General features: G+C 36.0%; 1 protein-coding gene across 4 annotated transcripts in view; it reads left to right on the forward strand.

The window, feature by feature from the left end:
- The window catches only part of evi5l (ecotropic viral integration site 5 like), an 86,374-nt gene that overhangs the window by 18,413 nt on the left and 51,777 nt on the right, over positions 1-16,184 (forward strand). For 2 of the 4 annotated variants that reach the window (XM_009293538.5, XM_021477008.3), the window contains exons 2-13: positions 50-415; positions 4,501-4,690; positions 7,411-7,635; positions 10,357-10,431; positions 10,531-10,656; positions 12,393-12,536; positions 12,842-12,931; positions 13,027-13,124; positions 13,980-14,040; positions 14,381-14,434; positions 14,872-14,904; positions 15,412-15,552. In XM_009293538.5, the coding sequence (XP_009291813.4) occupies positions 174-415; positions 4,501-4,690; positions 7,411-7,635; positions 10,357-10,431; positions 10,531-10,656; positions 12,393-12,536; positions 12,842-12,931; positions 13,027-13,124; positions 13,980-14,040; positions 14,381-14,434; positions 14,872-14,904; positions 15,412-15,552 (1,479 nt within the window). In that variant the 5' untranslated portion in view covers positions 50-173. The remainder of the gene's footprint in view (positions 1-49; positions 416-4,500; positions 4,691-7,410; positions 7,636-10,356; positions 10,432-10,530; positions 10,657-12,392; positions 12,537-12,841; positions 12,932-13,026; positions 13,125-13,979; positions 14,041-14,380; positions 14,435-14,871; positions 14,905-15,411; positions 15,553-16,184) is intronic. The other 2 variants (XM_009293540.5, XM_073953842.1) reach the window with 1 other exon arrangement.

Below are 16,184 nucleotides of genomic sequence, written 5' to 3' on the forward strand. Positions count from 1 at the left end.
AAAGCATACAGCCCTGCAGTACATAATCATTCTTCCTTTGTTTCCACAGATTAATGCAGGCCTAATAAAGACGTCTTCAAGAAGGCCTGTCCCTGTCCACAGCGTCCTCCTGTGAGACAGATCCTTCCAGATCTCCACATCACTTGACCTTTCTCGTCTCGGATTCTTCCATCATGTCCAGCCCAAGCAGCAGCCCAGAGAGAGAGGGGGGGATGGCAGGTTCAGTTCAGCTGGAGGACCTCAACTCGCCTGCCGGTTTAGAAATTGACCCGCCGTTTATTGGCAGCCCGGTGCTCAGTCCAGATTCCAGTTCCCATGATGCCGCTCTCTCCGCCCCTGCCGCTTCCCCAGCTGACTCCGAAAACCTCAGTCCAGATGAGCTCGAGCTTCTGGCTAAACTGGAGGAGCAGAACAGGTAGGATGAGAGCTATACATGCAGACAGATCGGAAGTGATCAGATAAAGAAACAGTTCACTCAAATATGAAAGGTCTTACACAGGGTGTCCGAGGGTCTTAAAAAGTCTAAAAATGTCTAAAAAATTTATTTTAGGCCTTAGAAACACTTAACTTCACTGAAATTTTGTCTTGTGGGTCTTAAACAATTGTAAACAGGACTTAAATTCACAAACACACTTCACATACAGTGTTTAGCTTCAGTGTAGAAGTGATTCAGCTGTTGTTTTATATTAACTATAGTTACTGTTGGCGGTTCATTCCGCTGTGGCGACTCCGGATTAATAAAGGGACTAAGCCAAAATGAATGAATAGCTACTGCCCTAAGTGTGCATAGGCATTTGAGGCATAAAAAGGGCTTTTATTATGCATCTGTTATACTTTTATTGCAATTTATAAGCTTAATATGTTTTTATATACACAAGTCAGCAGGATATTCTATATTAATTAAATATTGCGTTTAATGGAAACAGATTTGTTTCAGACCTGTATGGAAACGGCGTTGTGTTTATTATTTGGAAGTAGGTGAATGTGCGCAAATGGGTAACCGCTCAGAGCAAGTGTCTGCAATATCAAATGATTATCGAAGTGCAGCACATTATGTGTGTGTGTGTGTGTGTGTGTGTGTGTGTTTGCGTGCGTGTGTGTGTCTACAAACTTAACTTTGAAGGTGTCAGAGCCGCTGTTTGTGTCTGAGACAGAAAGCTCCGCGAGTTTGTGGTTTATCATTTGACCTGTGCATGGCATAGTGTGAAGCTCACAGCCGTCTCCTCTTCCTGTAACAGCTGATACGTAACAAGCTTTCACTATTAATCAGTTGTGTTGGTTGCTTGACAACAACAACAATACAAAGGGTTGCTATGCTGAATGGTGAACTTCAACGAGCCGTTGAAGATTTCAGCAGTGGTGGCCACAAAATGTAGTGTAAGCATTCTGTATTTTGACTAGGTTATTTACCCGAAATACCCATCCTAAACTTTAATGTTTGTCAGAAAGTATTCATGCAGATAGCTTTAATGAGCTTTATTCAATTATTAATTAAAAACACTAATAATGATTATATAAACCAATGAAATATAGCTTTATTAATTATTCAGCGGCAGCACGGTGGCGCAGTGGGTAGCACAATCACCTAACAGCAAGAAGGTTGCTGGTTCGAGCCCCGACTAGGTCAGATGGCATGGAGTTTGCATGTTCTTCCTGTGTTGGCTTGAGTTTCCTCCGGGTGCTCCGGTTTTAAGATTTACCTGACGTGTCCTCGGGAGTTTGTTTTGTAAGTTTGAACTTACAAGAAAAGGATGCAAGACTGAACTGTTTGTAGACTACTTAATATTGGGGAAAAAGCACCAATCAGATGTCCGCCTCCGTATTCAGATGTCTCCATTTTCCCCTATCCACGCTAAAACAAAGAAGCAGCATTTTAAAATGGAAATGGCCTCCTCAGCGTTTTCAAAAAGCTTAGTTTTCGGCGCTCGAAAACTCCGGCATAGTATTGACGGATGGGGCAGTAGCAGCAAAACTTATGCGTTTAAAACTAAATTATATTAGTGTAAATGTCCATCAATGGTTTCAAACTCAATTCCCAGAGGGATACAGCACGGCTCTGCATAGTTTAGCTCCAACCAGCTCCAACTCACACCTGCCACATAGTCTCTAGTAGTCTTAAACACCTTGATTATTTGGATCAGCTGTGTTTGATTAGGGTTGAAGACAAACTGTGCAGAGCTGTGGCCCTCCAGGAATGGAGTGGTGAGATCTATGCTCTAAATGCCATCTAAAATTTTCTTCTAAAATAAGCTTTTTTCTCAGTCTCCTATGTTTATGATTGGTTATTTCACTTTAAAGGTAACGAAAATAACATACTAATAGTCATAAAAGTGAAATAACTGGCTAAAACACAGTATCCTGAAAAAAATCTAAGTTTAGAAGAAAATATCAGACGGCATTGGAGAGTTTTGAATCTGAACTCTTCATATATTTATGCTAAATAAAAATTTAAGAGATGCTAATTTTGACCTGTACCTATATAAGTCTACAAATGGGTAAAAAGGTGGTTAGAAGGAAAATAAATAAATATGCCATGAATTAATAATATAGGGCTGCATTGTGAAGTATTTTAAAATGCCATCAACTATTCTTTTTCTAAAAATAACTAAATTTATTTTGTAATAAAAATGTAGACTTGCTGGCATTCCCTAAATCAAGATAAACGTTTGATCGTGATTTATTTATTTTTTTGGCTTGAAGTACGGGCCTCATATTAATGTACAGGGAATTTCTTTTAAATCTTTGACCTGTATTTAAAAAAAATTGTATTGTGTTTTGCGGTGTGCACCAAGGCAACCATCACTTACTATTACTCATAGTCAGAGTTGGAATTTGAACGAACTTTGTGTCCCACTCGATTTGTGCTGCACAGACGTGACATTTAGCAGACTTTAGATGTATTCAGACTTTCAGATGATAAAACCTGGAGAAAACACAGTCACCTTTACTGTTGCTCTGTGACATTTTTGCAGCCATTTTACCAGCAATTTGTGATTTTGGAAATTTTGTGTTTGATGAACAATTTTCTGTGCAGATTTCACCTCAAGTTTCTTGCTTGGTACAAAATTGACTGCTCTGTGGGCTTTAATTCATGCATCTTTCTACACTTGATTCATTATGAAAGTTCCTTTACATTGAAAAAAGAAACTCATGTACAGTGCGTTTAGGAGATGTTAGACTCTTGTACAAAAAAGACTCTTGTCTTTTGAGACAGTATTTTTTATTTTTTTTTTTGCAGCAAAATGTGATGGAAATGCTGCTAATGTGACTGTGCCTTTAAATCAGAAGTCTTGTTTAGTGGCCAGAATATCACAGAGGCATGAGGTGGCCTGTTTTGACATTGGGCCAACAAGCAGCCACTCAGATCCTACAACCACCCAACAAAGCTTAGGAAACATACAGCAGGGAGCTACTAGCATTGTGAAGGTGACTTTTTCACAGACAGTCACTGTTTTTGATTAGAAAATGTAGAAAGTTATTTGTTTCTGTGATATCATCCAAAATAATATCAATTGAAATAGTATTGTATATAGTGTAGTAATATATTAAAGTCAATTTATAAAAGGTATGCTCTTCTGTTGGGTAAATCCAGGAGCTCAGTGGTAATAGTTCAAACAAAATTTGGGCTGCATTTATCTGATCAAAATAAAGAAACAATATGAAAAAAATTGGATGTATAATCATTGTTTGTTATTATATTAATGTGTTTTGACAATAATTTAATGGCAAAGCCACTCTAGTCTGTCACACAATTTTTTAGAAAGTGGGGCCGGGAACCTCTAGGAGGGCTGCAAGGGAGTACTGGGGAGTCCATGGAAATATTTAAAGACAAGTATATAAAACAAATTATTATTATTATACTATACTACATATTATATTATACTACATAAAAAAAAAGAATTTAAAAATGTTTTATCAAACATTAAATAATCAAACACTTTATTAAGATACATAATAAATAATAAAAGCATAAAGCATTGCTAAATAATAAGTACAGAAAAAGTATTAACTAAAAGTCAAATAAATAAATTACTCAATGTATTTAAAAAATAGTTAACAAATGTGTAAATGAATGAATAAATTCAATAGTATAGGAAATGTCTTAGCTTAACATTTTCAAAATAATACTTTACACCTTTATTCTTAGCTTTTTTTCAAGTCTTTACACAATAAATTCCATCAATGATTTTAGATGTCAGGGTGATGTTCCTCACATATTTGTAGGTCTGCGGCCTCTAAAAGATTGAAAACCCCTGCTTGGACACAGTTTTTCTCTGTTTTTTCAGAAACCATCATATATTTCTAGGATGCTTTGATGAATAAAAAGTAAAAAAAAAAAACACATGTCTTTCCTAAGAATCTTAAAGGTTTCAGTTTACTGTTGATTGATTAATTACATCTGTTCAGCCGTCTTTACAGAAACCGAAAAATCTATTTGGGTGCAGATTGTCCACTCTATCACCTGTGCACACTAATTTCCCTTTATTTTGTTGCATTCAGGTTGCTAGAAGCAGATTCCAAGTCCATGCGATCAATGAGTGGCTCTCGGAGGAACAGCGGCTCCTCTCTGGTGTCAAGCTCATCTGCCTCCTCCAACCTGTCCCAGCTGGAGGAAGACACCTGGATCCTGTGGGGACGCATTGTCAACGAGTGGGATGAGTGGAGACGAAAGAAGGACAAGCTTTTAAAGGTGATTACTTGGGCTGTCTTTAAGGGTTGAATTATATTATCGGAACATTTTGTCTTGATTTTAGCCTGATGTGGAAAAATAGACCAATGATGTGTTGATTATGAACCTGCAACAGCTTATTTGTTGGCCCAATATGCTAGTAGTAAGATTGGGTTACTAATCTAAACATTCTTGAGGTAAATTGTTACCTTTATATTAAACTTTTCATGAATGCCAACTTGAAATTGCGAATTGAAGTACAGATTGATTCAGTTTACAACACTTGTCATTAAGTTATGTACTAACTGTTACTAGTCCAGTGTGTTCAGCAGCCCTTGCAACACTAACAGCCTCCCTAGGTCCTACTGTCCACCAGTTTTATTTATATGCGGGCACTGTAAGTGTCATATCACTATTAGTTAGATTTTTTTTAATTATATATGTCATTATTTCCAAAGATACCCATATTAGTTGTTTACAAGGAAGTGATAATGGTGGCATTTTCAAAAACGTGCTTTGAAACCCATTTTCAAAGTTTTTTTTGCCTGTATATTATGTAGTTTAAACAGTGATTCAGAAATGACACTTGAATATGAAAACACTTTGCATCCAAGGCTACACTTACCTGATGGAGGGAAAAACTTTTTGTGGTTGTGTTTACATGACATTTTAAAAATAATTTACATTTACACACATCTGCAAAATCAGCCAATAATGCTGTATTACCTATGCCAGGCCAGTAGTTGGCGCTGTCACCTTGTTAGTAAACAGTACCTGTAGGGAAGTGACAACTCACCAAACACTTGAGCTGCGTCCCAAATGGCACACTATACACTATGCACTCATGCACTATGTACTTATGCACTTACACACTCAACAGGATAGTACATGTATGTAGTGGCGTCCCAAATGGCACACTAATGTTTTTTTACTAAGCGGAAATTCAAACTGTTTCCCTGATGACGTTTGACGGTTGCCAAATCAGTGAAATAAACAACCGAATTATCAAATAATACCTGCCTTAAGTATTGCCGCATTTACCATCGGGAGGCGCTATAATCACTCTCGTAGAAGAATTTTGCTCTCACCATCCAAAATAAATAAAGTTATTCAACATGTGCGCCCGATAGCTCCGCCTCTTTCGCTACGTAAGCAAACCTGCGGTCGTTGAGTGCGTGAAGTGTCCATCATTCCACACTTCATTTTAGCGGCTGAATAAGTGCATCATCCGCGTAATTAAAGTGCACTTACTTTTTTTTTTTTTGAGTTTTCAGTGTGAACACACTACTTACACTATTTATACTACAAAATGGCGTAGAATAGTGCAAAAGTATGCGATTTGGGACGCAGCTGTATTATTACAGGTCTAATCCAGAAACGTCTTTTAAAAACGTGTTTTTTTGGCACACGGTTTATTTAAAATTTGCTGTGGGTATATAAATCATCTCTGTTGCTGATTGAAATATTGGTATGATAAATCTACACTTTCATTATATATGTCATTATTTCCAAAGATTCCCATATTGGTTGTTTACAAGGAAGTGATAATGGTGGCATTTTCAAAAACGTGCTTTGAAACCCATTTTCAAAGTTTTTTGCCTGTATATTATGTAGTTTAAACAGTGATTCCCCAAAATACATACACTCACCGGCCACTTTATTAGGTACACCTGTCCTACTGCTCTTCAACGCAAATTTCTAATCAGCCAATCACATGGCAGCAACTCAATGCATTTAGGATTGTAGACCTGGTGAAGACGATCTGCCGCAGTTCAATCTGAGCATCAGAATGGGTAAGACGTGATTTAAGTGACTTTGAATGTGGCATGGTTGTTGGTGCCAGACGGGCTGGTCTGAGTATTTCAGAAACTGCTGATTTACTAGGATTTTTTTGCGCAATCATCTCTAGGGTTTGAAGAGAATGGTAAGAAGAAAAGTAAATATCCAGTGAGTGGCAGTTCTGAGGGCGCAAATGCCTTGTTGATGCCAGAGGTCAGTGGAGGACAACCAGACTGGTTTAAGCTGATAGAAAGGCAACAATAACTCAAATAACCTCTTGTTACAACCGAGGTCTATAGAAGAGCATCTCTGAATGCACAACACTTCCAACTTTGAGGCAGATGGGCTACAGCAGCAGAAGACCACACCGGGTGCCACTCCTGTCAGTTAAGAACAGGAAACTGAGGCTACAATTCACACCGGCTCACCAAAATTGAACAATATGAGATTGGAATTTCTGCTGCCACATTTATATGGTAGAGATCCATCCTGCCTTTTTATCAACAATTCAGGCTGGTGGTGGTGGTGTAATGGTGTGGGGGATATTTTCTTGGCACACTTTGGGCCCATTAATACCAATTGAGCATCATGTCAACACCACAGTCTACCTGAGTATTGTTGCTGACCACGTCCATCCCTTTATGACCACAGTGTACCCATTGTCTGATGCCTACATTCAGCAGGATAACATGCCATGTCATAAAGTGCAACTTGGGTCCAACTTGGTACTTATAAGATGTACCTAATAAAGTGGCTAGTGAGTGTATATCAGCATCAGCCATTAACTAAAAGTCATTTAAATATATTAGCTTACTGGATATTCGCAAAAATCCACTATCATGCATTTATTCTGAGTCTGAATAGCTATCTGCTTACATCATTAATGCTAGCTTCAAAGATGTACAGGATCTGAAACTTGTACATTCATCTCTCTTTTTGTGCCTCACCCTCCGTTTCTGCAGGAGCTCATCAGAAAAGGCATCCCTCATCATTTCCGAGCAATCGTTTGGCAGTTGTTATGCAATGCCACTGATATGCCTGTGAAGAATCAGTATTCTGAACTCTTGAAGATGTCCTCGCCCTGTGAAAAACTCATACGCAGAGATATCGCCCGCACCTATCCCGAACATGACTTCTTCAAAGGCCAGGACAGCCTGGGACAGGAAGTGCTGTTTAATGTCATGAAGGTGAGAAAGACAGAAACGGGTCATGACAGCAAGAGAGAGCAGCACAGGACTGATAATGAGTGCACACATTATTGATTTACAAACAGAAAGAAAATTATTTATTAATTGATTTAAATTGTCATCCTTTATTTAAGCTCATGTTCTTTCAAATGCGCATTTTTATTTATATTTGCAGCATGTTAGACTAAAAATGCTGTGTTCCAAAATATATAATATATTTTAATTTCAATATATAATATATTTTATTTTAGTATATAATTATATTTTATATAATTATCATATATTAATATTTAGAAATTCAGAATTGTGTTGTTTCAACTCATTTTATATAAGTCGATTAAACAAGTATTTTTTACTTAGATTTTATTGTTATTACTTCTATTGAACAATTTAATTTTTTTTCGGTGAAATAAATAAATTCTATGAAAGTTAGTTACTGTATTAAAGTAAAGTAATAACTGTTTTTACTTTTGATTTCATTTTAATGAAATATATGTAGGACATTCTTTCAGAAATATACATTTCACCTATGAAAAATGTGACGAGCTTGACCTTTAAGCTTGTCCTCCTAAAAAAAATCATACAAAAACATGCATAAAATCATACAATTCAATGATAGAATGTCAGCTTCTCCTCCGTCAAATGATGTCACTTCCTTTGATTCATACATTCTAAAAAATGTTGAGTTATTTATTTAACCCAATGGTTGAGTTTGGTGCTATTTGGTGCTTTGTTGAGTTATTTTTAAACTTTATTAGGTTATTTATAAATATTCAAGCAGTTGGGTTAAATAATTTGTGCTTTGTTGGGTTATTTTAACCCTTTACTTGGTTATTTATATAATAACTTAATCAGTTGGGTTAAAATTTTGAATTTCAACAGTCAGCTGATTTAACTGATACAGAATAGCTGTATTAATATGCCTGTGTAATGTTGTTTTTGCATTATAAAGTTTATTTAAGCTCTAATACAATAACAATTTTTTTTTCAAATTAGCTCTCTGTGTCCAGTTTTTTTTACATCCAATTCACCAGCACTCTTAATTATTGATGATATAAACACAGGCTTCAACCGATCTATATTAAACAAATAAAATACTTTCTCTCCTTCCTGTTCATCTCTACAGTTTTTTTTCTTCTTTTTTTGGAGGAAATGATACACATATTTGAGATATTCAGCACCTCATTCTCACCTTTAGGACCCAGAGGAGACATTTATTTATTTACACAGCCATAATCATAAAATTAATTAGTAATAGTAATACCAGAATAAAGACATTCTAATCTAATCTAAGAATGGAAACAATAACATTTAATCAAAATAACTCAATGCATTGGGAAAAATTAAATAATGCAATGCAATGGGTTAAAATAACCCATAGTTTGGAAGGTTCTATAATAACCTATAGTTGGGTTATATGTTGGGGTATTTTTAACCCAACTGTTTTTACAGAGTAGCTTTAAAGGTGTATTGAACACATTTTAGGTTAAATTTAATGCAAATGTGACAGGACTGACAGAAACAGGGGGCCAATGATAAAATAGTGTTTATTTGTAGAATTTATTGATTGATTTGCATGATAACAATTTAAACTTTCTATTTCTGAAGTTTTTTTTTTTCTGAACAGTTTTTAGCATAACAAAACTATTAAAGTTGTACTGTAGGTTCCATTTCACTGAGGACATGGTCAATGACAGGGTTTGTACATTTGTCAAGTGTTTTTAATAAAGAACAAAAATCTGAGAACCAAATGAATGATATATTCCTTTACAGGAACTCACAGAAATCAACCATCAGTCCTATTTAGAAGTTTTCTGGGATGAAATACTTTTTATTCACTGTATTTATGTTTTTATTTTGGGGACAGATACTGTACATTTCTGGTACAATGCCCCATGTATATTTTTATTCTCAAATCTCTGGTTTTACAGCTTATCGTTTGTGTGAAATGTTAATATTGGTTTTATTCTATAATCACTATTTTATTTTTTTCAAATTTAAATTAAATGTATCTTGTTGATATTTATTTTTTAGGCATCATAATACAAATATTTCAACAGCAGATGAGTTAAATATGTGGTGAAATAACTCTTTTCAACAAAGGTCTTTGTTCTAACCAATTGTCTTTTTTTTAAACAAAAAGATCTCTAAAAGACAATATTTTTTATTAGAAATTTGAAAAAAATGAAATCAGTGTTAAAGAATAAATGAGTATTGATTTATGATTAATAAATAGTATTGATTGATTTATTATTGATCAAAGCCATACATTAAATAAAATCCAAGTTTTTATTGGTCTCTTCAAGAGTTCACACTTAGATGTTGCTTGACGCTATTGGCATGCTGTCCCAGGAGAAAACCATGAGCTCGGAGATAATTGAGCCCAGGGCTTTCGCCTGGTCGATTAGCATTAAGAAGGTCCGAGATCAGGTAGGTCTTGAGAGCTCCAACTGGTAAAAGGAGGAGATTGGGTGGAAGGGGGGATTCTTCCAAAACAAAGATAGGCAATAGGGTAAAATCTGTCTATTTATTGTAGGCTTGGATCAATCTGATTAGATTAGTGCTGATAACGGCCACGATCAATCATATCACATGCTCCTCTCGAAATTACTTAAATTGTACCATTGCTATATTCTCATACGTATGATATACAGGATGCATGATTGTTTTGTTTGTTTAATATTATTAAGTCTTTAACATGTTTGTATCTCAACCTCACAGGCTTATTCTTTGGTGGATCGTGAAGTTGGTTATTGTCAGGGCAGCGCCTTCATCGTTGGATTGCTACTTATGCAGGTTTGCCTCTGCGTTTTGCTTATCATGATGAGCTAAAACAATGTCAAGAAATGTCTCTGAGCCAAACTTTGCGTAAACCAAATTCACTATTCACCGTAGATGCCGGAGGAGGAGGCTTTCTGTGTGTTTGTCAGACTAATGCAGGAGTACAGACTTCGAGAGCTGTTTAAACCAAGCATGGCTGAGCTGGGGCTGTGTATCTACCAGTTTGAACACTTGCTACAGGTAAGAAAGACAAATATGCAGAATAATACAGGGTGATACAGGTCTGCATTAAAATGTTCTTGGAAATACAGGTGATATAAAAGTTGATACAGTCTGATATAAAAGTGTGCCATTTGCTTACAAACATTTTGTACTATTATTACAATTTAAGGGGATAATTCAAGCAAAAATGAAAGCTCTATGATTTACTCACCCTAAATTGTTCCAAACCTAGTTGAGCTTCTTTCTTCTGTTGAATTTAAAAGAAGATATTTCCAAGATGCTGGTTGATATAGCCATCAACTTTTATTGTATTTTCCTTCCTTCTATGGAAGTTAATAAGCAATATCAACCAGCATTTTAAAAAATATCTTCTTTTTTGTTCAACAAAAGAAAGAAACTCAAAGGGTAAAACCACACATGGGAGAAAAAATGATGAATTTTTATTTTTGTGTGAACTATCCCTTTAAAAAAGCCGGCACAGTGGCTCAGTGGTTAGGACTCAGCATGGTCACCTCACAGCATGAAGGTTGCTGGTTTAAGCCTTGGCTGGGTCAGTTGGCATTTCTGTGTGGATTTGCATGTTCTCCTCATGTTCATGTGGGTTTCCTCGGGGTGCTTCGATTTCCCCCACAGTCCAAAAGAAATGCGGTAAAGGTGAATTGAATAAACTAAATTGGCCGTAGTGTATGAGTGAATGTGAGAGTGTATGGGTGTTTCTCAGTACTGGTTAGTGGCTGGAAGGGCATCCGCAACGTCAAACATATGCTGAAATAATTGTCAGATCATTCCGCTGATAAATAAGGGACTAAGTCGAAGAAAAATGAATGAATGAATATGCCTTTAAAGTACCTTAAAAATTACGAAAACAGTTTCTACGTGATCCCTCAGAAATAATTGTAAAATGCTGATTTGATGGACAAGAAAAATATTATGTACAAATGTTTTTGTGGTTATTATTATTACTGTGAAAACCATCTTTTTTTTTTATCGCAGCTTTTGAATGTTCAGTAGCATTATTTGTCTTTAACTGTAATTTTACTCTGCTGAATTTAAAGATATATATTGCAACAACCATGATTCTTGTATCAGAATTTTCATTAACTAATGACACTACCAATCATTTAATGAAAAAAGTTCAAAATCACTCACTTTTCAAAATCTTTTTTGATAAAAACTCCTTACATTACATTAATTACCATCAAAGTATGCATATATTAATGTATGAAAGTTGCATATCTATACATAAAGTGTGGATGTTAGTATATAAATGGTGTTTTTTTCAGCCAGTGGCAGCTTTTATACCGTTTCTTTGACAGAATACTGTCTGAATATATGGTGACTGTAAATTTGTTTCAGCATCATGGCCATTGTACAGTTTTATTGGCTAAAATAGTTAAATGCAAATCTGAAAGTTTTATCATCACTTACTAACCCATTACGTGTTTGAACATTGAAGTATGATACATTCTTTTCATTTTTGGGTGAACTATCCCTTTAAATGCTAGACATGATTCATGTCTTGTTTGTTGCTGCCACAAACTCAGATTATTTCGACATAGAGCTGATTTCAAATATGTATGCTTAGCTTACTGCATGCTTGAGACTAGAGAAATGCCATGTTTGTCCACAAGGGGGCAACAGATTTATAGTTCATAAACAGACAACACAAAACGTCAACATGAAGTATCTTTTTTAAAAATCTTTCACTAACTTTTTCACTTGTATATCTTCCCCGTTTTCATCTGTGTGATCAGGAGCAGTTGCCAGAGCTGAACGTACATTTCCGTTCTCAGAGTTTCCACACATCCATGTACGCCTCGTCCTGGTTCCTCACCCTCTTCCTCACCTTCCTGCCCCTGCCAATAGCTACACGTATCTTTGACATCTTTATGTACGAGGTATGGACACAAGAGACTTTATGCATATTAAAGCATCCTTGATGTGATATTTATTATTGGGTTGCAGTATGTCCTAATAATACTATGAGAAAATACTATACTATTTATTTTACTGTAAGGGAAATATAACACCTTAAAGCTTAGTGAGGGTAAGTAAAGTATTATCATGTTCAGATTTTGTGTGTATTTATCACAGATGGGTTTTCATGCTGTGTGAATACTAGAGATGTGAATATTTCAGAGAGTGTGTGTTTGTTGTAGTTGCTAGCCTGTGACTATATGAATACTGTGTGTTGTTTTCACAGGGTTTGGAAATCATATTTCGAGTAGGAATAGCGATATTGCAGTACAACCAGACTGACCTCATACAGCTAGACATGGAGGGAATGTCGCAGGTTGGAGCAAAAGCATCTCTGCTATGTGTTTAACACATGATAACACATATAATGGCATAATTTTAACCGATGTTTGTCTCACAATCTCACCACAGCACTTTCAGAAGGTGATTCCGCATCAGTTCGATAGCTGCCCAGATAAACTTATCCTACGGGCTTATCAGGTCAAATACAATCCCAAGCGAATGAAAAAGTGAGTGATTTGGGAGTAAAACCTAAAGGGAAATTTGTTTATAATGATTTTTGTGACATATTTTGGGACATACTCTACCTGACAAAAGTCGATTGCAGTTGTAAGAGTAACAAATAATCACTTCTAGTTGGTCATTTTGAAAAGTGTCAGAAGGTAGATTTTTCCAATGAATCATCTGTTGACCTGCATCCCAATCATCACAAACACTGCAGGGAGACCTATAGGAAGCCACATGGACCCAACATTCTCATAGAAATCTGTCAATTTTGGTGAAGGAAAAATCAGGGTTTGGGTTTACGTTGAGTATGGGGATGTGCAAGAAATCAAAGTCAAAAGAGACATCAAAGTTCCTGAAAGCAAAGAAGGTCAAGGTGTTCCCGGATTGGCCAGCCCACTCACCAGACATGAACATTATTGAGCATGTCTGGGGTAAGATGAAGATGGAGGCATTGATGATGAATCCAAAGAATCTTGATGAACTCAGGGAGTCCTGCAAGAACGCTTTCTTTGCCATTCCAGATGACTTTATTAATAAGTTATTGGAGTCATTGCAGAGATGTATGGATTAAGTCCTCCAAGCTCATGACAGTCATACACAATATTAATTCTTTTTCCACTGCACCATGACTTTATATTCTATACTTTACATTATTCTACACTCTACATTATTTTTAAGTCACAAGACTTTTGTCTATTTTTGTTCTTTCATATAAGCCACTTCTGATACCAAATGATCAACTAGAAGTCAAGTTATTATTTGTTGTTCCTAAAACTTGGATATAGGCGACAAGACTTTTGTCAGGTAGTGTATATATGATATGGTTGTCTAGATTTTATTTTTATTTTTTTTCACAGATTAGAAAAGGAATATACTACCATTAAGAACAAGGAGATGGAAGAACAAATTGAGATTAAGGTCTGTAACATAGCAAAGATTGTTTGTGTAAAATGCCTCATCTACACCTTAAGGAGAATCTTACTCCGGTACTTGCTTAAAAAATTGCATGAACATGATTTGCACATAATCGAATCACAATAAAACAATTATATTGTCAGTAATTTGAATAAATTTGACAAAACTGTATATTCAACTAATAAATAAATGTTATTATAAATGTTAATTTAACTGCTATAGTTAATAAAATCTATTACAGTTCTTTTTTGCTAATAGAAATAAAACTGAAGTAAAAATGAGGTTGAAATTAATTTAGAATAAACCTACAGTATATTTGAACATTTTGTATTAATTTTAACAGAGGCTACGTACAGAAAATAGATTACTGAAGCAGAGGATTGAAACACTGGAAAAGGTAAGATGGTTTTCATCATCCACACAGTATGCATGAACCTTAAATACTGCTTATTACTTTGTGTTTGAGTAAAGAGTGTAAATATCTTTATCAAGTCAATCAAACAGTCAGAGCATGTAAATCTCTAAAGAGGCTCAGCTGTATTGCCTCATACCTTATGGTCAATCTTAAAAGTCTTATCTTCTTTCTTTTTCTCTTCCTTCCTCTTTTGAAATGACTTCCTCACAATATCTTACTCTGTAAAAATCACTTTTATATGTTTTATAAAAAAAAAAATTTCACTCAACTTAAATATGTTCCCTTTTTTTCTCTTCATGTGTGTCTTATTTGCTTATCCACTGTTTCCTTCCTTTTTCCTATTCTGTCCCTCATTTCAACTTTTTCTTTCTTCTCTCTGTATCCTTTCTCTCTTTTTTCCTCCTCTTATGGTGTTGTAGGAGAGTGCTGCATTAGCAGACAGGTTGATTCAGGTACAGTACTGTCAAGCCAGCTCCTCACTAATCCCTCCTTCCCTTCCTCTCCTCATCACTCAACCACACTTCCTTCTATAATCCACTCTTTTGGTCCTTTATAAAATGGGACTGTTGCATGAAAAATGTGCTAAGTTTCCCATCACTGCCTTCAGAACACATTTGTCTGTATGCCTAGAACAAATGTCCAAATGAAGGTTAATCTCTAAACTCTGTACTGAGAATGTAGCCTTGCATGTGGGATGTGGAAGCATAGGTGTGCATCAGGGTTCGCTATTTGGTCCTATGGCATTTTTCAGGTTTTATCACATAAATCGCAAAGTTCAGTGGGATTCTTGTTTTGTTTTTCAAATGATCCAATTTCGTCTTTGCTTTTATGATGCAGAGGTAACATTGCATGGATCCCCCCTCATTACTTTGACTGGAATGCCACACTTATCTCTTCTTAATCTCAAGTGAAAAGACAGATCTTAATGGAAGCAACTTACCCCATTTCTCTTTCCTCAGGGTCAAGTGACGCGAGCCCAGGAGGCAGAGGAGAACTACGTTATTAAGCGTGAATTGGCTGTGGTCCGGCAGCAGTGTCATACAGCCAGCGAGAGTCTGGAGAAAGCACAGGATACTATACGTGAACTTCAGCAACACAAGGTAATGCAATGTAATGTGTATTTGAAGAGTTCAGATGCAAAAGCCTGTAAATGTCATCAGAAATCTTCCTCTGATATGAGCATTTTTATTTTTAACATGTGTATTTTCAGATATTTCACTGTTATGGTGTTGAATATGGTGTTTTCATTGACTTTAAAATCCAATGACACCATAAAAACACAGAAGACTGAGAAAAATGCTCATTTTAGAAGAACATTTCAGATGACATTTAAAGGTTTTTGGATCTGAATTCTTCATTTAAATAGTGCGTTTATTGTGTATGGCCAAATCGCTTCACAATCATAAGGGGGAGTGGGAGACGGGGGGGTTGTAGGGGTGTCTCCACACCACCAACCGTGTGCAGCATCCATTTGGATTAGGCCCTTATGGCTAAGGGCAAATGGATGGAAATTGGCCAGGTTACACCTCTACTCTTTACAAGAAGTGCCATGGGATTTTTAAATAAACCAAAAGTGAGTGAGCACTTTGGTTTAATGCCTCATTTGAAAGACGGCGCTTACTGACAGTATAAGGTCCCCTTCACTATACTGGGGCATTAGGACTCACACAGACAACAGGTTGAGTGCCTCCTGCTGGCCTCACTAACACCACTTCCATCAGCAACCTAGTTT

This window comes from Danio rerio, chromosome 1 (assembly GCF_049306965.1).
Source record: "Danio rerio strain Tuebingen ecotype United States chromosome 1, GRCz12tu, whole genome shotgun sequence".
NCBI lineage: Eukaryota > Metazoa > Chordata > Actinopteri > Cypriniformes > Danionidae > Danio > Danio rerio.